The 25,802-nt window shown below is 35.4% G+C and overlaps 1 protein-coding gene across 3 annotated transcripts; it reads right to left on the bottom strand.

The window, feature by feature from the left end:
* Positions 1-1,433: 1,433 nt before the first annotated feature.
* On the bottom strand, positions 1,434-25,802 carry FAM133B (family with sequence similarity 133 member B). 3 transcript variants are annotated; one of them, XM_036864418.1, is made up of 12 exons: positions 25,676-25,785; positions 19,839-19,936; positions 17,971-18,049; positions 17,202-17,276; positions 17,036-17,068; positions 16,554-16,613; positions 15,994-16,086; positions 14,606-14,656; positions 8,819-8,911; positions 6,794-6,866; positions 6,422-6,469; positions 1,434-3,222 (listed from the first exon to the last, which is right to left on the bottom strand). In XM_036864418.1, exons 1-11 carry the CDS (start codon positions 25,697-25,699, stop codon positions 6,441-6,443), a joined length of 708 nt encoding a protein of 235 aa, XP_036720313.1. In that variant the 5' UTR covers positions 25,700-25,785; the 3' UTR covers positions 1,434-3,222; positions 6,422-6,440. The 3 variants fall into 3 exon arrangements, with proteins under 3 accessions (XP_036720313.1, XP_036720312.1, XP_036720314.1); XM_036864417.1 differs by lacking the exon at positions 6,794-6,866 and having other exon boundaries at positions 25,676-25,802; XM_036864419.1 differs by lacking the exons at positions 1,434-3,222; positions 6,794-6,866 and adding an exon at positions 8,004-8,072 and having other exon boundaries at positions 6,429-6,469.

The following is a 25,802-nucleotide window of genomic DNA, read 5'->3' on the forward strand; positions in this document are numbered from 1 at the left end:
AAATATGCAACAATGATTGTTACCACTCAGTGTAACAGCAGTGATTTCATTAATGATGTGATCTGAAATATTACAGCAATTCCAACATTTATCTCTTCTTTGGGGTTACACACCACTTAAAGTGGTATTTTATATTATTGCCACTTATATTTCTTGAGCACAAATTCTAGAGTTGAAAATGTTTACGGATGAACACATAATAACTAAGTAAAGACTATAAAGACCTGATTCTTTAAGTGGAAGTAAAATAACTTCCCAGGCTACAAAGAGCTCCTTCAAAGGTTATAATAACCTCCTTTGAAAACTCTAACCAAGCACGTTCTCATAATAAGCAAACAGAGGCCTCAATCTGGGAGCTTCTAGAGAAACGTAAAACCCCTCACTTTTACCTCTCCAACTTATCTGACTGACTGGTTAGGAAAACATGGTATGATTATGCCAAAGCTGGCCAAGATGGCAACTGTTCTCATATCCATTGTCAAATCCTGGTATAAAGAACAAACATCTTCTTGTGTACGTCTGTTGGCCTTCACTGTGGCAAGGCAAAAAAAAAAGTACTAAAATGATTTTTAGAATTTAGGACACTGTATTCTTACTAAATTTTAAATAACACATAAGAACAAATTTTAAAATAAGGCAAATACAACTGGGAAAAAACAAAACAAAGTTTCCCCAAACGTTTAAGGAAATACCAAACGTTCATAGATTTTAAGTTGAAAACTGACAATTTTTAGTAACTGTTCTTAGTGGCTAGTCTATTGTTCTCTGTAAAATTAAAGAAAATTAGGAAATAGGCTTTTAACACATCTTGACTGGAGGAATACGAATCTATACTCTGGATAAAATAAATTCAAGACACTCTTAGGGTATTTAAAATACCTAAATATACTAAGGGCAACCCAAGGAATCCAAAACAACCAGAAAAAGGTAGCACCAGGTATAAATACAATTTTTCTACTCAGACATTCATCAATTTTGTTGCAGTTACCCTGGCATCATTATCCAAATAACATGCTTTGTGTTTATAAAATTAGTATATAATTATTCAAGTAAAAGGGTGGTTTGGTGGAGAAAGAGATGTTATTAACTTGCACATAATATCACCTGGTCAAATTTTCTTTGTATACCTTATTAGAAAACTGTTAAGGCTACCACAAGAATAATGATGAAAAAGGTGTTTCCCAGGCAGTCAACACAACCTGGAAAGAATACAATTTTTGCCAAATCACCTTCTTTTCCAGTTTAATAAAATGAACTGCTGCTTCCAGTGGGACATAATCATCATATACTGGACCAGTCTGCAAAGGTACACTTTTATGTCATGGAAAAACTGATCAACAGATAACCTGATAACCTTATCTTTTAGCATTTTCACGAACAATTCCGAGAAACTTCTTTTTGGATAAAAAATGTCTCCCAAACTTGCTGTGTACTCAAGAGCTTATAGATTTCTTTTATTAGGAAAGATTATGAAGCTTTAAGCATAAAATTTAGGAAAATTTACCAAGAAATGTATTATATTTTATGGCTAAAAACTTGGGGACATGACTTATCCACCTAGCACTTAACACCTGGTAGTGTTCCTTAATCTTTAAAACTTGCGACTCAAAGGGAGCTGATAAGAACACAGCTATTTTTAAGTAAAATAGCTATTTATTCAGCTTGTCATGCCAAAATGTTTTGTGCATATACCACTATAATTAGCACACCCTCTGTAACACGCAAAATTGTACATCAAATTATATTTCATGTTACCTGATTATATAAAAATGTAAAGTGAAAATGATTTATCAATTCTTTTTAACATTACTAGTAAACAATTCAGCAGGAGACATGAGGCACAAAATCTTAGTAAAATATGACACAGGAAAAGCAAATATGTAATTCTCACTTAAATTTAACTTGTCATAATCCATTGTGAATATACAAAGACAAACCTTTAAAACGTTATATTTACTAAGATTCTGGGAATAGTTTTGTGTAACAAGACACAGCATACCAGGCCTGTCACTCAACTTATTTATGGTTAAGTCTCAGCTTCAATATGAAGCTGTTAAAAAAAAAGAAATAAAAAACCTGCTTTTTACATGCTAAATATCTTGGCAAGTATGCTGTTAAACACAGTAAGGAATTTATAATAGCAAGAATAAGGAGTTAATAAAAAGCTAAACATTACAGCCTAAACAAAACTCATACAAAAAATAAAGGAACTATCACTGATTACATAAAATTTTCCTGACTGGTTAAAACCTAACAGTATAAAACATGCATTTTAGAATCTTTAGCTATCAAGTTCAAAAAGTACCAGTGTCATTTGAAATGATTCCTTTTCAAAGCCAAAGTGTAGTCAAAATTAGTTCAAATGTTATAACACATTCTAATGCTAAAAAACATTCAGTATTATTGAAGTGGAGGTAAATCCCAGAGCTTTTGGGGCATTCTCATGCTGCAAAAGGCTATTTCTCTGGTTCACTCAAAGTAGCATATGACAGAGTCCAAGGATGTCACTAAGCTCAGTAAAGGGCAAGACTGCCATACCCGGCCCTGACCTCCCCATGAAGCATGGCTACTGTGTCCACAAAAATAAGATGTGTGAGGATAAAGGCACGCTATTCTGCTAGCTGAAGTGATATCAAACCCCACCCCCACCCCTAAAAGCTCCTTCCCCAGGTAAACAAAAGTATACAAGGGGAAAAAATTAAAATACGCTTATCTACAGAGTAAGGATTTTGAAACATCAACGTAATCCCTACTTCAAAAATGTTAACTAGAGTCATCTGGTCATCTCTGATTACATCTTAATGATGTATCCAGATTCAGTTTCTGTTGATTTATCATTAGATACTCCTAGTCAAAAATATTAACTTTATTCCCAAATATCTTAACCACTAGTATGACTGCGGTGTGTTATCTCCAAGTTATTAAGCACTGGAAGAGAAAAAAACAGATGTTCAAGCAGCAGGCAACAGTTATGGCCCTTTCACACAGCGGCATCTGAGTGGCTACTGATAGTCCAGGAATAATTCTAAAAACAAGAAAATTCATGCATTTTAGTAAATATGTCATAATTTTCACAGTTGAAATTTCCTTAGACATTGCACTTTCTTTATAAGTGAATCCTGATTCTTCTTAATGTTATGGTGAGTCAGGACTTGAACTAGCAGCCTTCTTTTTCTTCTTCTTACTGTGTTTCTTATGCTTCTTTTTCTTTTTTGTTTTTTCCTGAAAAGATAGTTCCATGTTAGACATAGCTACATGAAAATACGCAAATTAAAAACAACAACTTCACCATGGTACTTCTAAGCTACTATGTATAGTTATTTCTAACAATCCACACAAACAAGTAAGCTACTGAAAACATTTCTTGAAAAGTCTCAATAATATTGTATGAGGACTAAGAGAGTGCTTGTCAATTTTCAAAAGATAAGGAAAACTCTAAGTCAGTAGCACATTAATGTAGCTTCTAACAAAATTTCCTGTAGAAAATAAATTCAACTGAATTATGGTATCAACTGTTATACTTCATGTTATCTAATTTTTAAAGGTGAAGGGGCTTCCCTGGTGGCGCAGTGGTTGAGAATCTGCCTGCTAATGCAGGGGACACGGGTTCGAGCCCTGGTCTGGGAGGATCCCACATGCCGCGGAGCGGCTGGGCCCGTGAGCCACAACTACTGAGCCTGCGTGTCTGGAGCCTGTGCTCCGCAACAGGGGAGGCCGCAATGGTGGGAGGCCCGCGCACCGCGATGAGAAGTGGCCCCCACTTGCCGCAACTAGAGAAAGCCCTCGCACAGAAACGAAGACCCAACACAGCTATAAAGAAATAAATAAATAAAAATTTTAAAGGTGAAATAATTTTAGTTATTGCAAAGGAATCGTCATACCACAGCAAAACACGATTGTTTGTAAAATGATAGCTTTTAGAGAACAAATACATTAAACCTGCTACTTTTAAGTAAATAGGAACAGGTATTAGGTACTGCTTAGACTGGTAGCGCTACTTTAATTATTAAGTTAACAACTATCTGGTACAAAATACTGATGTACAGTTGAAAAGTATATTCAGCTTAGAAAAATGGACGCTTGGTTTTTAGAGGAAAATGCCACTGAAGCCTAGTAAAAGTAGTCATACTGTGACTAGACAAAGGAAGCTAGAATTCTGCTGAACCCTGACTCTCCTGACTTTCTGATGTAAAAGAGAAGGCAGAACTTTTAGAAACAGATATGTGGAAATATAGTATCAAATAATATACTAGTTGTTGATATTCAGTAGAAGAAAGTAAAAAGAAAAGGCAAGAGCCATATAAGGGTGGCAAAAATAAAACTTCCTCTCCATCTCCTTATCTATTGGAACTTTCCACCCCCCCGCCTTCCCTAAGGCCCCTACCACTTTGTGACTCTAACAAACTTTCACTGTTCTTTTCATTACGAGCCCAGGTACGCAGGGACTTTTAGAGAGTCAAAAATCTTATATCTGGGCTTTTAAAAGTAAGTTTTGGGTACAGGTTACTTTTTCATAAAAGGACAGCTGGCCACTCTGTTCTTAAAACACTTTTCTTCTTGGCTTCCATGACACCTCACTCTGCTGCTTTCCTTCTATCACAAAGACCTTGTTTGCTGGCTCTTCTTCCTCTGCTCAACCTTTGTGGGCTTCCTTCCCTTCTTTTCCACATGCTCTCCCAGTAACATGCTTTAAATACCACTTAACAGACCAAATCTTTATATCCAGTCCTATGCTCTAAACTCAAGACTGCAAGTGCCTTATTACTAGCTCTACCATGCTAGTTATTAAAAATGCTTAATTTTTCCCTCCAAATCCTTTCTCAACCATCTTAGTGAATGGCACCACTAATTCATCATTTTGTTTAAGTCAAACAATCTAAACTATCTTTGACTCTACTCTTTAATTCCACTCTCCACCCCTGAAGCACCAAGCAAGTCCTACCACCTAAGGCCAAAACATATCTCAAATCCATCATGCCAGTCCATCTCCATCACTACCACTGTAATACAAACAACAGCATTCCTCATTTAGGTCCAGTCATCACTTCTGCCAAAATATTTTTAAAATGTAAAGTTGATTTAGGTCACCTGTTTGCTTTGATTAAAACCCAAATAGTGTGCTCTGTGATATGGCCTCTGCTTATTTCCCGACCTCATTATATGCTATCCTCTTTATCTACTATGTGTAAGCCAAGCCTACCTTTTTTCACTTCTTCAAACATATCAAGCTCACTCCCACCATAGGTTCTGAGCTCTTCTCTCTGTCTAGGATATTCTATCTTTCATCTTCTAATGGTTAGCTCTTTTTTGTAAATCAGATTTCAGCTTAATTTTACGTCCTCAAAGAGGCTTTCTCTCCCTGAGTCAGCCTCTCATTTGTCACACTCTTATCTACCTCGTACTCCATTATAACAGCTCTACCAAGACAGAAGAGTGCCTGCATAGAGAAGCTTAACAAATACATGCTAGCTGAATGCATGAAACAGTAAAGTATGCAAATATAAATTAGAATTATCCAAAATTAACTTTACGTCTTAATAATCTGAACCAAAGATGCAGTCTTCACCCAAATTATTTTCCCACTCAGGAAAAAAGTCTCTTAAATGTCTCATTGGTCTTGAAGCATATAAAATGTTATTTCTGAATCACACATTATCAGGTGAACCTTCTCAGAGAAGGACCCTCATTTTAAGAGCCAGGGACATTCTGGGAAGGGGTAGTTACTCTCAAACCTACAAAGGATGCTGTTCTCATTTTTCTTCTCCTCCTCACTAAGAAAATGCCTTCAAAGGCCATAGCCCACACTTATGTGGGTGCTCCTAAATTACTTTGCTGATATGATCTGCATTTCTCCTTGATAATTTGTTACAGACTTTCTCTAGGTTGGTCTGCTTCTCATTGGATACCACTTCCACTTTCCTATTCTCCTCTACTTCTCAACCTGCATAATAGCACAGCTGGCTTTAGAAATGATTGAAAGAATCATCTTTATTAGTGAATCATTTATGTTGTCACATTCCTGCTTATTTTTCATTGCAGCGTGTGCTTCATGAGCCTTTTTCTATTATTACCAGGTTTGGCAGATCTGGGAGTATCTACTATCGAAGATGGAGGGAATCACCATACTTTACTCTCATACTTCCTGTTACAGCTTAAGAAAGTCAAACAACAGTTTAACCTTACATTTCTAACAGTAAAATACTGAAAATGAAACAGAGATGTCTGCTACCAGGATATGTTTCCTTTCTTCTGAGTCAACTTAATTTTCTCCAACCCATTAAGTGAAGCTGCTGAACACCACACCTTTCCCAATAAATATTTATTTAGTTCTAGTAAGTGCAATCATGCTTTACAATGACTAATTTTATATTAAACAAAAACAGCTATACTGTTGCCATGTAAAAACATAAGTGATACTTGCTGTTGTTTTTTCTCGTTCTTCACTGCTTTTCTTCTTTTTTGCTCGTATCTACAAAATTAAAATTTTTGTGGAGAACAGAAGATAAATATGTAACTTATACCCAAGGCATTTTTTTTCATTCACTAATATACCTTTATGTAAAAAAACTTTTTTTGACAATCAAATAACATTTTAAATGCCTTGCTGTACCTCAAACCTCTATTATATCACAATGAGGATTCAATGAAAAACATTTAAAGGAAAGAAAATTAAAATTTTAAATCTCTAGAGGGCTTCTCTTAGATTTTCTTTCAGCACCTAAAAACAGCAGTGAGGTACAGTAGATAAAAAACATGGGCTCTGAAATAAAACAGACCAAGTTCTGAATCCTACCTCTGCTATGTATTACCCTCAGTTTCATCGTCTTTGTAATATGTAGGTAATATCCACCCTCAAGGGGGAATGCCTGGAATACAGTAGGTGTTTCTCTTACCTATGGTGTTTAACAAATGGTGGCTTTATATATATAGTGTACTCAGTATCAATGAACTGATAAAAATCTTTTCAAGTAACAATTATTACCCCATTAACATTTTATTTCAATATTTTAAAGTGTGATACACTGGATTTACATTAAATTCAAAGTTGCTAAAGCTGATGTGTATTAATGTTAAATCCAAATGTAACATATTTTATATTAAGACAAACATAATTAATACAACATAATACTAAAGCACAAAAATTGCCGAAATATTGAATTGTTTGGTTTATCTGCTAGGTTACTATATGTTAAATACATGAAAATGTAACTAACAATAGCACAAATAAACTAAAGTAGACTGAAGGAATAGAACACAGAAGCATTAAAGACTATTAACTTTCAATAGGAGCGGTAGCTCTCTCCAGAAAGAGCTTAGAGAATGCAATCATCGTTTCTAGTGGCTATTTTTGTCATCTCAGTGACTGAGGGGGTGGGGCCAGGACAGGGAGTGCCGTCAGGCAATGTAGGGAGCCCGGAAATAACTTTAGAATAGCCTGCTTGACATTCATATAATGGACCCAATTATAATATAAAATCTAAGTTTATTACAACATGAACACAGAGTATCTTGTACTGGGTTTTAAGATACAGTCGGCCCTCCATATCCGTGGGTTCAGCGCTCATGGATTCAACCAACCACGGATCAAAAATATTTGGGGAAAAAAAAATTGCAGAAAGTTTCAAAAAGCAAAACTTGACTCTGTCACACGCCAGCAACTATTTATAGAGCATTTACATTGTATTCGGTATTAGATGTACTCTAGAGATAATTTAAAGTGTATGGGAGGATGTGCATAGGTTAGATGCAAACACTACGCCATTTTATGTAAGAGACTTGAGCACCTGTGAACTTTGGTATCCCCAGGGGTCCTGGAACAAATTCCCTGCAGATATCGAAGGATGACAGTACAGTGAATGTTCCAGAACAGCTATATCACATAAATAGAGGGAAGACTGTATTTTGTTTCATTCAGAGCTTTACTGGGAATTGTCCACCATTTTGGAAAATGTCATTGGTGACAATGCTATTGTATGGCTTTTGAAGGGCATAGGTCAACGTACCTGCTACAGCGTGAATTTTGTCACAGCTTAATATTTTATGTCTTCTAGTGTTATTAGGCTCAAGTACTTCTGCATCGAAATATAATTTTATAAAATTATATATTATTCTCTTGTATTCGTTTTTATTTCTTTAGAGGATACTAATATAAAAATGTGTATAGGTAGCCTATATTAGCTACAAACTTCATTAAAGGAGTATTACAAAATATTGCTACAAATGGGGACAAGAGGTCCTATTTTACAAATGAGGAAATCAAGTCCAAGCAGAGAAATACTTCAAAGATAACTTTTAAACCTAAAATTAACTAAGAATGGACTCTAATTCCAAGAGAATACAAAATCTAAGACAGGGATATTAGAGCTGAAAAGGACTGTACAGATGACCTAATTCTACTCCCTCATTTTATGGATAGGAAAACTGAGGTCACGTCAACATTTCTGCTCCACCTTATCACCTTTCTACTCCCTAAAGAGGAGCACCAAACAAAAACAAGGGAATGCTTGGGTTTTAATATGGTACATGCTACACAGTATCTTTCATGTCATCAAAATGGTAGTAAAAAGAAAACACTAGAAGGGTAAAAATAAAAGATCTCAGATTGGAAAGGTATCTGGGAATATGATTATCAAAATAAAAGCCATATTACTATCTTCTGTAAAAATACAAAACTTATTCTGAAATGGCATCTCTTTTACATATTTGAAAAGTGAGTAAATCAAATATCTTATGAAAATTCTTTTTACTAATTCATATTTATTAAATCAAATAACTAAATATTTTAAAGTAAAGAAAATGGATTTGATTATAGACTTACCTCCTCAGTATAATCTGATTCTGACAGGGACTCAGATGATAAAGGTTTATCTTCAGGATACATCTTTCTTTTTTTGCTGAGTCCTTTAATGTCCTATGAAAAATAAATACATGTATGCTGACTCAGATATAATACTATGCCACACGAATTTTACGTTTTTAAGTTCTATTTAAGAATTTTCCCAATTATCACAAAAATTATCCATTTTCATTTTAGAAACGTCTAAAATTGGTGACAATTATCAGGAATCAGTTTCTAATTCCAATAAAGCAATGCTTTTATTAAATAACTTGAAAAGAAATACCTATACATCCATTTAGATGCAATATCCTCCTTATTTTCTTTAATTATACATGATGAAGTTTTAAAGAGTTAAGGAAAACATATGGTATAAGATTTGGGTCCTGTGCAGTTTAACTCTTTTTGTTTCTACCCTGGGTTGGATCAGACAGGCCTAGTGCTACAGAAAAGAAAATCAATGGGTAATTATTTGTGATGGCCTAAAAAGGTCTCTGCACGGTAGTTCCCTTAGTGCATTTAAAGTATTAAATTCACATTAAAATACAAAACAAACAAAACTTAATCTCTAAGTATTTAATGATGAGAAAATGTGTAATTCTGGGGAGGAGTACTTAGGGGCTTAAATACGTATTTTAAGAAATAAAACATTTTTTAAGAAATAAAACATTCTGCTCAGAAATAACTAATTTTCTTGTCAACTGCATTATTATGAACTTTCATCAAATCTTTAACCGTGGTCATTTTTAAGTCTTTTGTCATTTACAGACAGTTCTGGGTGTACTCTGATGATTTTGCAAATATGTTCCTATAAAAGGGTTTCATCTTCAAGAAATTCATGGAAAAGACTCTGACAAGTACAGGTTTCTGGTAACTGACTGTACTGCTGAACTGAATGAATAAGCATTTTCAGAACTCTAATGAAAAACTGATGAACTCATAAAAGTGCTAACAAAAGATCAAGATGAAAAAAAAAATTAATTACATGGGACTGAGTGAACTAATGAGGATGAGTATAATTTTTGTGACTTTCTGTCTGAATTTAAAAAAAAAAAAAAATCCCACAAGGACTCAGAGGCAAAGAATATACAAATCAATTTTCACTGCAAAGTAAAGGAGCTGTTACAGTGGAGGATTACTGGACTGAATGTCAATATTATGACATAGTATGAGTGTGTTTCATGTTTGGTAATTGCAATCATTGTTGCTTTTGTTGTGGTCATCCATGTACAATGCTTGGTGTCAGTCTATTTATGTCTTGTAAAAATAAAATACAGTGTGTGTGTGTGTGAATAAAAAAAAAAAAAAAAAAAAAAGAAAAAAAAAAAAACACAAAAAAAAAAAAAAAAAAAAAAAAAGAAATAAAACATTCTGGGAATTTCCCTGGTGGTGCAGTGGTTGAGGATCTGCCTGCCAATGCAGGGGACACGGGTTCGAGCCCTGGTCCGGGAAGATCCTACGTGCTGCGGAGCAACTAAGCCCATGTGCCACAGCTACTGAGCCTGCACTCTAGAGCCCACGAGCCACAGCTACTGAGCCCGTGTGCCACAACTACTGAAGCCCGTGCACCTACAGTCCGTGCTCCCAACAAGAGAAGCCACCACAATGAGAAGCCTGTCCACCACAACGAAGAGTAGCCCCCGCTCGCCGCAACCAGAGAAAAGCCTGCGTGCAGCAACGAAGACCCAACGCAGCCAAAAAATAAAATAAAATAAATAAATTTAAAAATGAAGAAAAGAAATTAACAGTGATGATATATGTGGTAGATTACAGGTGATTTGTTTCTGCAAACAGCTTTATTATTTTGGTAGAAATTATAAATGTTCATTTTAAGAAAATTCACCAAAATCCCACTACAGGGATTTTGGGAAACATCTCTGTGTATGTACAATTTTACATAAATACTTGTTTGGAACCCACTCTTCTCACCCAACAGTATCTTTCCATGCCAACTACACCATCATTTCTGGCTGCCTTTAACATTCACTGAAAGTATATACCACTGAAAGTAGATACCACAATTTACTTAACCCATCTCCTTCTGGAGGGCAGGCATATGAGTTCCTCGCTATTAAAAACAAAGTTGAAATATAGTAAAGGGTACGTGAGGGCAAAATCTTTATCTAACAATAATGACTAAATCAAAGACCAAAGCAGCCTTCATCCAAATGATTTTCTCACTCTCTCCCATAACCCTCAAAATTGTTTCTTATTTCATTCATGAATCACACTTCACCAAAAAGCCTCTTCATCAGATTCTTTTATCAGCCATATCAATCTCAGATTATTAGAATATAGTTCATATTTTCTTTAAAAATTGCCTCAACATGTATTTTACCTATTTTTATGTGTATGTGAGGTATTCTCTTTCCCTTAATTACTGAAGATCAAGTTTTTGTCTTATGTATTCCTAGTAGTATTTCTTAGTCTGTTCATTATATTTATACTTTGTTCATAGCTTATTTTTTATAACCTATATGTCTTTTTTGCCATTCAGAATTTGAATTACGTGGTCAAAAGTTCATGAGATTTGAGGTAAAGGCCTTTCCCATCCCAATGTTATTCTCACCCATGTCTTTCTCTAGTTGCATTTTCATACATTTAAAATTTTCACTTATCTGGAATTTATTTGGCCTTAAGGAGTGCTCAACTTTATATTTTCCAAATGGCTAGTCATTTTGGTCCAAGAAATGCCCCCTCTATCATGTATTAAATTCCACAAATACTTACAAATTTTTACCTGGACTCTACACTGTTCCATTGTTTTTCTATTCCTGGATCATACAACATTGTTTTCATCAAAGCATATGAAAAATGTTTTAACTTCTAGCAGGGCAAGTCATACCCAGGAACATTTATTAAATTTTCACGTTTCTGAATAGATCTGTTAGTTTTCTTCAAATAAGTCCTGCTCACTTCTTTAAGATTTTCTTATATGTTTTTTGTTACTATCATAAATGAAATATTTTCTTCCACTATATTTTCTAATTAGGTATTCCATTGCCTAGCACTTTCAGAACAATTTAAAATAAAAATGGAGCTAAAACTAATGACTGGGGCTTCCCTGGTGGCGCAGTGGTTGGGAATCCACCTGCCAGTGCAGGGGACACGGGTTCGAGCCCTGGTCCGGGAGGATCCCACATGCCGCGGAGCAGCTGAACCGGTGTGCCACAGCTACTGAGCCTGTGCTCTGGAGCCTGCGAGCCACAACTACTGAGCGCACGTGCCTAGAGCCCGTGCTCCGCAGCGGGAGAGGCCGCCGCAATGAGAAGCCCGTTCACCACAACGAAGAGTAGCCCCCACTCACTGCAACTAGGGAGAGGCCCACACGCAGCAACGAAGACCCAAAGCATCCAAACATAAATAAATTAAAATAAATAAATAAATAAATAAAATAAAACTAATGACTGATACATATAACTGAAAATTAAAACCATGTAAGATTATAACAAACACACTAAACAGGATTAACAGAAGCCATAGACCAAAAGATGTTAACTACCTCTCTGAAAGATTAGCATCCAAAGTATATAACTCCTCTGAATCAGAAAGATTAATAACAATCAAACAGAAAAATGGGCAAAGACCATGAATAGGCAATTCACAGAAAATGAAATCTGAACGGCTAATAATCAAATAAAGGGGCTCAAACATCTCTACACACTGAACTGGCAAAAAGGGAGGTCTCACAGTGTGACAAGTATGTATGAGGAACAAGGGTACTGTCATACATTACTAGTAGGAATGTAAATTAATAACAAGCACTTTGGTAAGCAAAATGTAGACAAGTGAAACGTATGTATATCCTAGGACCTAGAAGTTATACTCCCAGGTATACCTCAGAAAATTAATGACAACTTAAGGAAAAGGAGAAATGGATAACAAATAGCCATTGCAGCACTGTTTGCATTACTGAAGAATGAAAATAACCTAGATGTCCACAAACAGGAGAATGGAGATACAAATTGTGGTGAGTTAAAATAACGGAATATTGTAAGCAAAAGAAACAAACTTGAGAGTATCAACAAGGATAAATGTCAACACTAATTTTGAGAGAAAAAAACAAGCTTCAGAGGAAACATGGTGACACCCTTCTAAAAATACAAAATACTCTGTTATTTCTGAACACATACTTATGTTAATAAAAGTGTATAAATATGGATGGGAAGGAGGTACAGTAATTTCAGAAACAGCTGTCTCTAAGGAAGGAGAAAGTGCTTGGGACTTTTTTTTTCCCCCATAAAACAAGACCTGAAGCAAATATGACAAAATTTAAACCATCTGTTAACTCTAGTTGGTATGCATATGGGTTATTTTTTATATATGTGTATATTACTCTATACTTTGTATATCTCGAATTACTTCAAAAATCACAGTGCAGTTGTTATAGTATTTCATGTCTGTAAATTGACAGTTTTTAGTTTTACAATTTTTTTAAAACATGAAAGTAACCAATTATTCTTATTTTATAATGGTTTTGAAAAATCAGGAAGTTCTGTTGAAATTATATCACACCCTATTGGCAACTATTAAAATAATCACACGGTTTCTTTCCTTTGACCAGTTAATATGGCAAGTTATATTAATAAATTTCTTATCCTTGAATCCTTGGAATTAATTAAACCAACTTTGTCAATATGGTTTCTTTTTTTAGTGTGTTAATGGATTTTTATTTGCAAACTGATTTAAAAAAAAAAAAAACAACACTTCTAGGTATATACCCCAGAGAAATGAAAATATACGTCCATACAGAAACATGCATATTTAAAGCAGCATTATTCACATTAGCCAAAAGGTACAAACAACTCAAATGTCCATCAATGAATGAATGGATAAACAAACTGTGGTATATACATACAATGGAATATTATATGCATTCATAAAAAGGAATGAAGTACTGATACATGCTACAACTTGAATGAACCTCGAAAACATTATACTAAGTGAAAGAAGCCAGTCACAAAAGGTCACATATAGTATGACTGCCTTTATATGATATATCGAGAATACACAAATCCATAGAGACATAAAGCAGATTAGAGGCTATCACGAGATTGGGAGTGGGGAGGGAAGAAGGAAACTGATTACTTAATGACTATGGGTTGTTTTCAATGGAATGATGAAAAAATTTTGAAACTACAGAGGTGAACAACGCCCAACACTGTACATACACTAAATACCACCAAACTGTAATTTAAAGACGGTTAATAGCATATTATGTGAATTTCACCTCAATTTTTAAGAAATGATACAAAAAGACTGAATAAAATACAGTGACACTGGTCTTTATTTTCCTTTTATTAGTAGTTGCTTTCTTTAGGCTTTTATTTTTAATAATCAGAAAGATCTAAAAATATAAACCAGAAACTTAGGTAGGGATAAATTAAGCATTAAGTATAGATAAGCTATAAATGAAGATAAAACATCTACTTACAGTAGAAAAAAGTTTTCAAATTTAGCTATGGTACACTCAATTTGAAACAGAAGTCCATGTTCTTTCATTAAAAGGACCTTCTTTAAAATGACTTGAGGAAACAAAGGAAATGTTTAAAATCTTCATTATTTTGAATTTTAAACTGAGATAATACATTTATCTACACAAATTCAAATTCTCTGCAGGAAGCTTCTTCTGATCTTTTACCTTCAATAACGAACCCAATAAGCAAAAGAAATCTTTTAAGGTAAAAAGGGGAATGCTTTAATGTTAATTTTTTGAAGCAATTCTTGAAGTAAATGAAGTATCTTAAGGCATTGTAAAGTATAAATTACCTTTTCTTTCTCAGTTGCATCCTTTGACTTCTTTTTCTTTTTTAAACTATCCTAAACAAATAAAAAATATATATATATATCAATCTTAAATGTGAAAGATACAGCACTATGACAGAAGGAACAAAAATACCAAAAAAATGATTTACTCTATGACTGAAAAAAGTTTACTTCCAGAATTTTATTCTGAAAATATGGGAGAAATACAGGTTGTGTATATATGTGCTTATGAGGAAATGAGACTTCATTTATCTGGCTGTATATCAAATCTCTGTACACCTAAAACAACGGACGTTATCTGTATAACCACAGGGTTTATTTTAAAATAAGACTTTATTGCTTATTTTTACCTGTAGTGATCATATGCACTGAAGTTGTAATTCACACCATGCTCAGACATCAATCTGATTTCCCTACTCTTCCTTATAAAGTGGGGAAGCAAGAATTTCTACTTTTGAATCCCTCAGTGCTAGCTGTTAACCTCTGAGCCTTCCTTATCCATAAAGTGGGATATACAAAAAACTACTTCATAGGGGTGTTGAGAGGACTGAGTTAACAAGTCAAGTGCTTAGAACTGGGCTCAATCTATAGCAGGCATTCTATAAACGTTAGCTATCAGTATCATTAGACTGGCTCTTTGGCTTTAAAAAACAAAACCAACATCTACTGAATACTTTATATAGCCAGGCATTTTATCAAAAGAAGTCTCAGTAGGGCAAGTAGATATCTGCCATAAAACCATATATAAATAGTTGCTTTGTTCTCCTGGGACCCCAGGACAGTGCTCGTCAAATTGTGGCCCATGGACAGCACTGCATCAGAATCATAGGGACCATTTGTTTAAAATGTAGACTTCTGATCCTAATCAGACTCACTAAATCAGACTCTGGAGACAGGGCCCAGGAATCCACATTTTTATTATAACCTGCATGTATTTCTTATGACCACTAATGTTTGAGAATTAACTGCATCTGACAATTCTGGATAGTACAGAACAGATTTAGGTACAGTACAGTAAAAAGGACACTGAATCAGATATTAGAAGATAGATTCAACTTCCAATTCTAACACTATCTGTATGAATTTAAGCAAGATGTTTTCATCTGCACTACAAATTTTTTATGTAGATGGGAAAAATAATGTCTGCCATGCTTTATCATAAAGCTGTCATAAAAATGTTGAGACGTGGAGACCTATATGTCAAAGTACTTAGAGAACAATTAAATGCCCTATGTACAATATTAAGTACATCAATTAAGTGACACAGAGCATCAAAGTACAAAAACAGTATCACATTTCTAAACTGAGAGCAATTTAAGACAGGAAGAACTAAAAGAAGAACCTAATTAAATGTCTGCTATCCAAATTATTGCTCATTTAAATGATTTTACCTTACTGTCTGATTCAGTTTCTGACATGGAACTTTCAGAAGATTTATGTGAACGGCTCTTCTTTTTCTTTTTTCTTTTTCCTTGTCTCTTATCCTACATAAAACATTTCAGAAATATTTGCTTTCTGTTTCAAAAATATAATCGTTGCATTTTATTAACATCAAAACTTTATCAATGAACAAAACTTAATGAAAGGACCAGCTTGTAAATATGTTTTACTTAATAATTAATATTTAAAATGTAACTTACATCACTTTGCTTTATTAAAAAATGTTAAGTGATGAGTCACATGTAATTCTTAGCTAAAATAGAATTTTTGATTTTTAAATCCATTTCTTCTACTAATATTTTTAAATGAACAAGACAAATTTAGGAATCTAAAAAACACATTTACCAATATTTAAATACCTAGTTATTTATTCATATCAGCGCTCTCAGTTATGGATGATTAATCAAAAACTGGAAGTAAACATTTTCAACAGATATTTCATAATGGGTTTCCACCTGTCATTAAAGATATCAGAGATATTATTTCATGAATCATTACAGGCAAACATTACCTCATCTTCAGAATCTGAAGAACTGCTGGAAGAATCAGAGCTTGATGAAGAAGATGAATACTTGACCAAGCACAAAACAATTAAAGCTTGTGAGATGCAGGAATTTTTTTCTTTTACTAAGTCTTTCAAATACTTAACAAAATTAATCTAGTGTCTGAGAAACAGATGCCATATTCATGACTTAAGTACTAAAATGTCAAATCTCACATTCCCTCACATACACAGACATACACACACACAAGGTAACAACAGATGTAGCAACAGTAGTCAATTTTCCCTCTTTAATAGTAATGAAGGAGTAACTAGGTTATAAGGAGGTTGGCACCTCTCTTTTATTATCACTAATAGAACAAAACCACCCGTAACCACCAAAGGACCTCCTTGACTTATCTAGAGTTAGCGTACAGGTTATATCAATTATTCTTACTTTTTTTGTAGGTTCTTGATTATAACATTTAGAAAAATGGAAAACTTTTGCTCACCCTACCAGATTTCTTCTTTTCTTTTTTCTTTCTCTAAAAGCAAACAAATACAAGTACAAATCTAAATAAGGTGGTGTTTTCAAATGTATCTAATACTAGTACACAGCATTATTATGAAAACGCAACTCTGAGATTAAGAATAGCAATAAACTAAAAATGGCATTACCTGTCTTTTTCTGGATGAGCTCTCACTTCCACTTAATAATTTCTCCCTGTGTTTTTCTAGTTCTTTCTTCCAGTTCTGCAGAAAAGTTATAAACACATCAGAGGCTACCTATCCCCTTCTAATATACCTAAATATATAGAGACAGCCACTACTTTCTTCCTTCCATCCTCTACTACCTCGCTCTCATCGCAGCCTCTAATTACAGTCAAAAGATACTGCAGGTGCCAGAATCCTTTACCCTGTCACCAAAGGAGCCTCTACGAGCTCCTTTCAAAAAGGATATTATGACGTGGGAGTTCGTTACTGTATATTGAAAGGAAGAGTAGGTATTATTACTGAGGCTGAGAACTTTTTTCTTTTTAACAACAGTGGTTAGATTCTCTTTCTAGACAGTAAAAGTTGAATTAATCTATACTGTGGCTGAAATACTACATATATGTTTGTAATCAAAACAAGCAAACATCACCATGGAAATCCCAGGGTAAGATGGGGGCCTGGGGATAAGGGGAGTGAAGGGAAGAACCTAACATTTAGAAAACTTAAGATGATTTAAATTACTGTAAGATGGCTTTTCTCTATTTCTTTTCTTAAGAAATCAAACATACACAAACCGTATTCAATATAACAAAAACACTTCTACAATACAGAGCACCCTTAACCTAAAGAGGTAGGCCCAAACTCTTGGTTTATTAAAAAAAAAAAAAAAATGATTTCATTTTTTTTATTATAAGAAAAAAGATTATTTTTTTTAAAGGCACAATTTACAAACCTCATTCATTTTTTCTTCAAATTCAGCCAATGCCTTGGAGCCTTTCTTTTTCTTTTCTAGTTGTTCTTTCACTTCTTCCCTTAAAAAAATAGAATGTACAAGTAAGTTTTCAAGCAATTCAAATTCGAGATGGATGCTTACAAACAAGGCAACAAAAAGTTCATAAATAAATCTTTCTTAATATCCTAATAAATATCCATTCTAGTTCCAGTGCTGCTACATTTTAAATTTCTTTGTTCACGTCCTTGTAAATCAATTATCATAATAAAGCCTATCAGATAACACTAGTCACTTCCCTTCTAAACACAGATTATAAGAACTAACACACCAAACATTTGAGCACTTCCATACAATAGGCACTGTTCTAAATACATCTTCCTTTAATCCTCACAACAATCCTGTGAGAAAAGGTAGTATTATTACCCCCATTTTAGAGATAAAGAAGCTGAAGCTTGAGGAAGGGAAGAAAATCTGCCTAAGGTCACAAAGCTAGTAGTTTCAGTGTTAGGGTGAGTTAAGATCTATATGACTGAATTACTATAGTCTATTACTAAATCACCCATTTTACAACGTACCTGCTTTTAAGAAGAGTAGCCCTGGCTGGTATCTGGGAACTTAGATTTTGGTTCCCCCCCGCCCCGATAAGAGTGGCTTACTGTGCCTGTCTACACAAATAATATAGTTTATATGAACACCTTCATTCCTCCTGGAAGCCTGGAATTTTGGCACCTGACAGGCAGAGGCTGATCAGTCGCCAATAAAAAAGCTGGACACACTGAATCACACTGGTTGGCAACACCTCACATGTGTTATCACAACTCATTGCTAAGGAAATGAAATCCATCCTGTAGGACTCCACAGAAGCAGCCTTGGAAGCCTGCGTCCAGTCTCCCCTGGACTTCAACCCATGCACTTTTTTCCTTTGCTGACTATGGCTGGTATCCTTTCACTATAATAAATCTTGCCCACGAGTACGACTATCTATGAGTCCTTCTAGCAATTACCCAACCTGAGGGTTGTCTTGGGGACCTCTGACCATACATGTAATCCACTAGCTTAGGCACTTCCCCTTTAAAATTCATCCTGTCTCCCCAATTTTAAAGATAAAATATACTTTGTTTTGAGATGATTTATTTTTTGGTATGCTGCAACAATAAACAATAGCACTCAAGAACATTCTAAGAGGCAGACACACCTTACTTCCTATTTAACCCAAAGGAAGGATTCCCTGTTGTATGTAAATACAACTTTCAACTGTAGTTGCCCAGCTATCAGGGGCCCTTAGAAGGAGTCCAAAGTTAACAACTCTGAAGCTTGCCTTATGTTACCTCAGGAGTATGGGTATTTAATAATAAGACATACTAAAAAACAATAATGTAAGTGCTATGATACTTTATTTACAAAAAATCAGAGCCACTCAACAAGGGCAAAACAAACAAAAAATTTAAAACAAAACTTTTACAATGGGAAATCCTAACTCTTTGAAAAGCCAGCAGATAAAACTAGAAACAAGGTCTAAAGTCATCTGTCTCAACACCTAGTTACACCCCGAAGAAGGGCGAAATTATTCAAACCTACCATTTTAAATAGCTTAGAACACTTCAAGGTTAAGGTCTCTTTTAAGACATAAAGATGTGCTTGGTATAAAAGATTCTCTGGCAGTGCTTTAGCTGTATCGGGTGGGGGGTTCTCAAATGTTTGCTTTACAGTCATGCATGTGTTTTATACATTCAAAACAAAGCACATATCAAATACCACTTCAAAAAATTATGTATCTTGCAATTGCTTGGCAATCAATAAAAGTTGTAAAAATAACCTTTAAAAAATTTATGAAAACCTTATATATAGGTAAATTGTTTCACAAATACCAGGTAGGCCTTGGTCGATTCAGATAATCTTGGATCGTTGGACCTGAAGACTGGACTGGACCCCTTGATCTGGCCATTGCTATTGGGTTCATATAGGCCTTGAGGAAAAAACAAAAATTAACTCCATTAAAATAACCACTGAAAACACAAAAGTACATTTGTATACTCATAAAGCAATCTTTATTATAAATGCATACTATGTCCAACTAAGCATGAACAATCTGACTAACCAACTTTTCATTACAAAAAGTAGATTTAATGCTCTATTAAGCCTCATAACTTTGGGAGATAAGTAATACTGCTATTTCACAGAAAGTGTGTTTTTACCAGAGATTTGACGAAAATAATAATGACACCTCTCTCTTACTCTAAGATGGCTTTATAGTGCTTTCTCCTGAAGCCCAATAAAGCTCAGAGGGTAATAATATTATGCACAATGGTAAATGAAGAAACTCGATTCCAAAGAAGTTAAAGAAGACCTAACTCTAAATTCATTGCTTATTCTACTATAACTTCTATCTCAGGAAATACTGTGCCATGCTGAGAGCAATTTTATACTCGAATTGTTAACATCAAAAATTAAATCATGCAAGGCAACAAAAGAAAAAATAGATAAACAAGACTTCATCAAAATTAAAAACATTTGTTCATCAAAGAACATTATCAAAAGACGGAAAAGACAATCCACAGAATGGAAGAAAATATTTGCAAATCATGTATCTGACAAGGGTTAATATCCAGAATGCATAAAGAAATCCTACAACTCAACAACAAAACCCCCAAACAACCCAATTCAAAAATGTGCTAAGGACTTAGACGTTCCTCCAAAGAAGATGTACAAATGTCTTAATATGCATATGAAAAGAAACTCAATGTCACTAGTCATTAGGGAAATGCAAATCAAAACAACGAGATGCCACCTCACCCTAGTTAGAATGGCTACTATCAAAAACAGAAAATAACAAGTGTTGTCAAGGATGTGAAGAAACTGGAACAGTTAAGCATTGCAGGTGAGAATAAAAAATGGTGCAGCTGTTTTGGAAAAGCTTGATGATTCCTCAAAAAGTTAAACAGAAACTCCACCTCTAAGTAGGATTGAAAAAGAATTGAAAGCAGGGGCTCAAACAGATATGTGTATACCCATGTTCATAGCAGCATTATTCACAACAGCCAAAAGGTGGAAACAACCCAAATGTCCATCTATGGAAGAATGGATACACAAAATGTGATATATACATACAATGGAATATTATTCGGCCTTAGAAAAGAGTGAAATTCTGACACATGCTCCAACACAGATGAACCTTGGAAACATACTAAGTGAAATAAGGCAGACACCAAAGGACAAATATTGTATGATTCAGCTTATTTGGGGTACCTAGAATAACTAAATTCACAGAGACAGAAAACAGAGTTTACCAGGGGCTGGGAGTTATTGTGTAATGGGTACAGAGCTTCTTGTATGAGATGATGAAAAAGTTCTGGAAATGGATAGTGGTGATAGTTGTACAACATTGTGAATGTACTTAATGTCACTTAACTATACACTTAAAATGGTGAACTTTATGTTATACATATTTTTGAACAATAAAAAAACCACAGAAATTATATTATGCTCTGTATACTACACTTACTATAGCAGTAAAACACATTTTTAGACACTTTCCCCCAAAATACACTGAGACAAAATAAAGCAGAATATTTCTTTGTTAATGACAGTGTCTAGCAAAGAGGTGTTGCTTTATTAAATAGAATTCACTTTAGAACATACAAAATCTGGTCTTTAATTCAGTCTCAACCTCTTGACCCTATGATTCAGCTTTCCAAATTTAATTCAAGTCAACATTTATAAAAACTCTTCTACTTTATAAATAAAAAGAATTTTGGTTGAAAATGACTATTACCAAGGTTGATTTTAAACCTAATACCTAACATTTGAAAAGAAGTGAAAGGGTACAATGCATCTGTTGCATTTTATTTAACAATATCTTTAAAGATGACAAAATTGCCCACCTTCATAACAAATATGTTATATATTTCTAGATTACTCTGGCAGAGTAATATAATATACAATATAAAACCACTATAAACAACACATACCGAGAACTACTTCCATTCAATTGGATACCACCTACTTACTTGAGATGAAAAAGTTAAACCTTTAATATAATTTTCTTACTAGCAGGAATGAATGCTAGAGCTCCTAAGGTCAGAGATGTTGACAGAATCAGGGTTACATGTGGATATCAAATGCAACGTTTAAGACCGAGGCATAAAGTCCTATTTTTTATATCAAATGTTATGCCCTCAAATATTTCATTCAGCTGTCTCTACTGAGAATTTCAATCAGTTCATGTGGAAATGACAACCAACAGAGGCCACAACAGAGCAGTTGTTGGCCCAACCAATGACACTGACAATCATCATAACCAAAAGCAAGCACAATGTGCAAGCTAAGATCATTACTTTAAAAACTATAATATCTATCACCTTCTCATTTCTTTGGTATCATGTCATAATTTTAGCAGTACTTAATAGTAAAATATTTTAAGTTTAAAACTGTAAAAACTGTTTATTTTCAAAGTTGTAAATATATACAAGGATGTTAAAACTGTTATCACTAAAATAGGAAAAACTGAAAATACCCAAATAGCCGTCAATTTGAGATTCATTTAATACATTATATTCCCAAAAGGAAATATTATGTAGCCATTAAAAAGAAGATGTCCAAAATTTCTCAGGTGAAAAGCAAAAGCAAGTCGAAAAAAAAAAAAAATACCATTTTAATAAATAGCTATAAATTTTAAAAAAGTTTTTGGTGCATGTGCACCAAAATGTAAAGGAAGACGTCTACTTTCATAATTTCATACACTGGAGAAAAAATTTAAAAATAACTCATTACCTTTATAAAACAAAAATAAAAATACTACATGCAAACACTGCCATAATATTAATAGTAAACAAAATGAGAAAAATTCAACCGCTCTAAATATCTCCATTATTTATTTCAATTATAATAGCAATATTTATGAAGCGCATCTTACAAGCTCCTTGCAAAAGTCTGTGCTCATAATTACTAAGCAACAGTGCTCCTTTTACTATGCACAACAGAAAGGTTTTAAAAACAAAAAAAGTATTTCACAAAGGTAAAGCTCTTTCACTTATTATGTGTAAGTGTGAAAAATAATGCTCTAACATTAGGCGGTGGGTGGCTGGGCATCAATCAAAATAAAGAAACTGCAATTTCTTAAGATGCCTATGACTTAATCACTTTAAAGTGCCCTTGCCCTTTTAAAGCAAACACTCATACTCATATGTAACTAGAACTGTCTGTGGCTCCAAACTGCTGCCTGAGTTTGGGTAACAGAAAACAATTTGTCTTTGAAACTTAGGATGGCAAATTGAGCTCAAGGGAATATATAAGTGGGAAGCTAGGAAAAGAGCAATGCAGTGAAACTGCTAAGGACAAAATGTGCAGAATTTCATTTGTTACTTTGATTACCTATTTTTATCTAGAGGATACATCTGTTTTAGTAACAGAAAAGAACACGAAGGAAACTTCTGGAAAACAATGGGCACAAAGGGTGGCCATCACGAATTAAAGAGCCCTTTACAAATCTCAAGAATTAAAATGTTCAGTGAAAAAAAAATAAAAGCTGTTCAAGAACGTACAATACCAAGAGTGAGCCCTAATGTAAACTAAGGACTTCAGGTGAAAATGATGTGTCAATGTAGGCTCACTGACTGTAACAAATGTTCCCCTCAGGTGTGGGAGTTGAAAGTAGGGAAAGCTGAGCATGTCTATGGGCAGGGAGCATATGGGAACTCCTGTACGTTCTGCTCAATTTTGCCTTGAGACCAAAACAGCTCTAAAAAGTAAAGCCTATTTTTACAAAAACTTCAACCTGAAATTTATGGCATTTTAGAAACCAATTCTGTCATCTCTAAAACCATGATTTTTATCATCAATGTAAAAAGAAAAAAAAAGCCATTATTTTCAGAGGCACATGTTCATTGTACTTAAAATCAAGAGTTATGAAATAGTAAACTAAGTTATCAGATGACCCAAGGTTTTTTTTTGTCCCAGTTTAAACAGTTCCATCTCCTCCTCCATTGCAATGAGGAGACTGAATTAGAAGATCTGTGTCTTCTACATCTTAATTTCCTGTTTTCCTTTCCACAACCTTTGAAGTGCATATAAAATGTTACCAGAACCACCATGGGCCAAGACAACATACCAAGTAATAAGTAGAGCTCAGAATTACCACAATGCTCTAGTAAATGAAACTAATTTGGAAACTTTTTCAAATGCTTTAGAAGTATATGTAAACCAACACCTTTTGCCAGTAAAACAAAACATCTTAGGCCTCTGCATGAAAACTGTACCCAAGGTCCGGTAATTTCTAAGCATTTAAGGCCTAAGGTCATTAAAGAGCCCAAACACTCTTAACACCTTAAGCCTAAGGATGCTCCAGGAGAACACCATTTCAACTCTATGAGAATCAGAATACCACAAGGTCTGACTTACAGCCAGGAAAGCAAGAGAAAAGAACATTCCTCAACCTTGTAATCAAAGTTCACCACTGTGGTTCCTAGACATCTTTGATTATGAAGACAGGAAATATTTCATAAAAGTGAAGCTCTTTTAGTACCTCGCCCCATCTCCCCCTACTCCCTAACCGCAAAGGAAATAATCGTTTAATTTTTGAAAAGCTAGTTCATTAAATTTAGTACATTAGCTTCAATGGCATTTATTTTTTTCATTTTGCTGCTCAGTGGTTTAAAACTCTATCATAGCCAAGCCTGGGAAATGTAAGGCTGAAACCTAAGCTTACTGCTAATCCCTTCTGTTTACTGCCCATTCAATCTGATTCATAACCTGGGCTGTCCACACCAAGCTAGTAGCCACCTAGAATGCCTTCCTCCCATCTCCGCCTGTCAAAATGCCCTCAGAACCTCGAATTTCTTACTTACAGATATTTCTTACTCTTTCTGCAATTAGTTACTTCTGCATCTCTTTGATCTCATTCACTAGAATAACCTTCATGCCAAGCACTCGCCCGGCCACCTTGCCTTTTGCACTCTCAACTATTCTGCAAAGTTATGGGCAACACTGATCCCCTCTTACAGATGAAGAAACTGAGGCTCAAAGAAGAAAAGCAACTTATTCTAGGTCCCCCAACTCCCGAGGGACCAGAACTGACATTCCAGTCTGGGCCTGACTCCAGAGTCAACATTACCAGGCCATTCGTTCCTTTACAGAGCCTACTAGGTGCCAGGCAGTGCTGGGCACTGGGGCCCGAAGCCAAATGCTTTGATCCTGGTTCTCAGATGCGAGCCCGACTCCTGCTAGAACTGGGCGCCCTGCAGGCCCCCGGGTGGAGGGACCACGTCCATGGCCTCCGTCCCACCTGGGTGCGCGATCCCGGTCGCGGTGCGTAGGGGGAGAGTCCCGGCACCTCCACGGGCCTCAGACTTCGGACTTATTTACAGGAGGGTACAGGGGACGCCAGGGCTCTAGAAACTGGGCACTGCTGGCCCGAGTGCGGAAGGGAAGGATGCCAGAGAGCACTGCCAAAGGGTGCGGCACGGTTGACGGGGTGTAGAGAAAAGAGAGACTAGAGAGAAGAGAAAAGAGAGTGGGGGAGCCGAAGGCGCCAACTTCGTGCGCGGCGCACGCGCGTCTGGGGCCGGAGCGGGGAGGAGGAGCTGGGTCTCCTGGCTCGAGATCCGAGCACCGCCGCTGACTCTCAGGCCCAGCCAGGAACAGCGAGGGGTCCCGCTCTCCTGCCGCCGTGCCTCGCGCCGCCGCATTGCTTTCCCCACCGGGTACTCACCACCCTATTGTCCCGCTTCCCCATGGTGCCGCACTGAGCGCTCAGTCAGCCGCTGGGGTAGACCAGGCCAGAGCGCCGGCCGAAGCGGACCCGCCGCAAGTCCTTCTGCCAACTCCCCACCCCGTCC

Source organism: Balaenoptera musculus, chromosome 9 (assembly GCF_009873245.2).
Source record: "Balaenoptera musculus isolate JJ_BM4_2016_0621 chromosome 9, mBalMus1.pri.v3, whole genome shotgun sequence".
Taxonomy (NCBI): Eukaryota; Metazoa; Chordata; class Mammalia; order Artiodactyla; family Balaenopteridae; genus Balaenoptera; species Balaenoptera musculus.

Bases quoted from the DNA above. Each gene is read 5' to 3' on its own strand.
- FAM133B (XM_036864417.1), bottom strand. From the start codon at position 25,699: ATGGGGAAGCGGGACAATAGGGTG. The intron at 14,657-15,993 runs GTAAAATCATTT...TTATTTGTTTAG, and splicing joins AAACTGAATCAGACAGTAAG to GATAGTTTAAAAAAGAAAAA. The intron at 3,223-6,421 runs GCAAGTATCACT...CTATCTTTTCAG, and splicing joins AAGAACGAGAAAAAACAACA to GAAAAAACAAAAAAGAAAAA.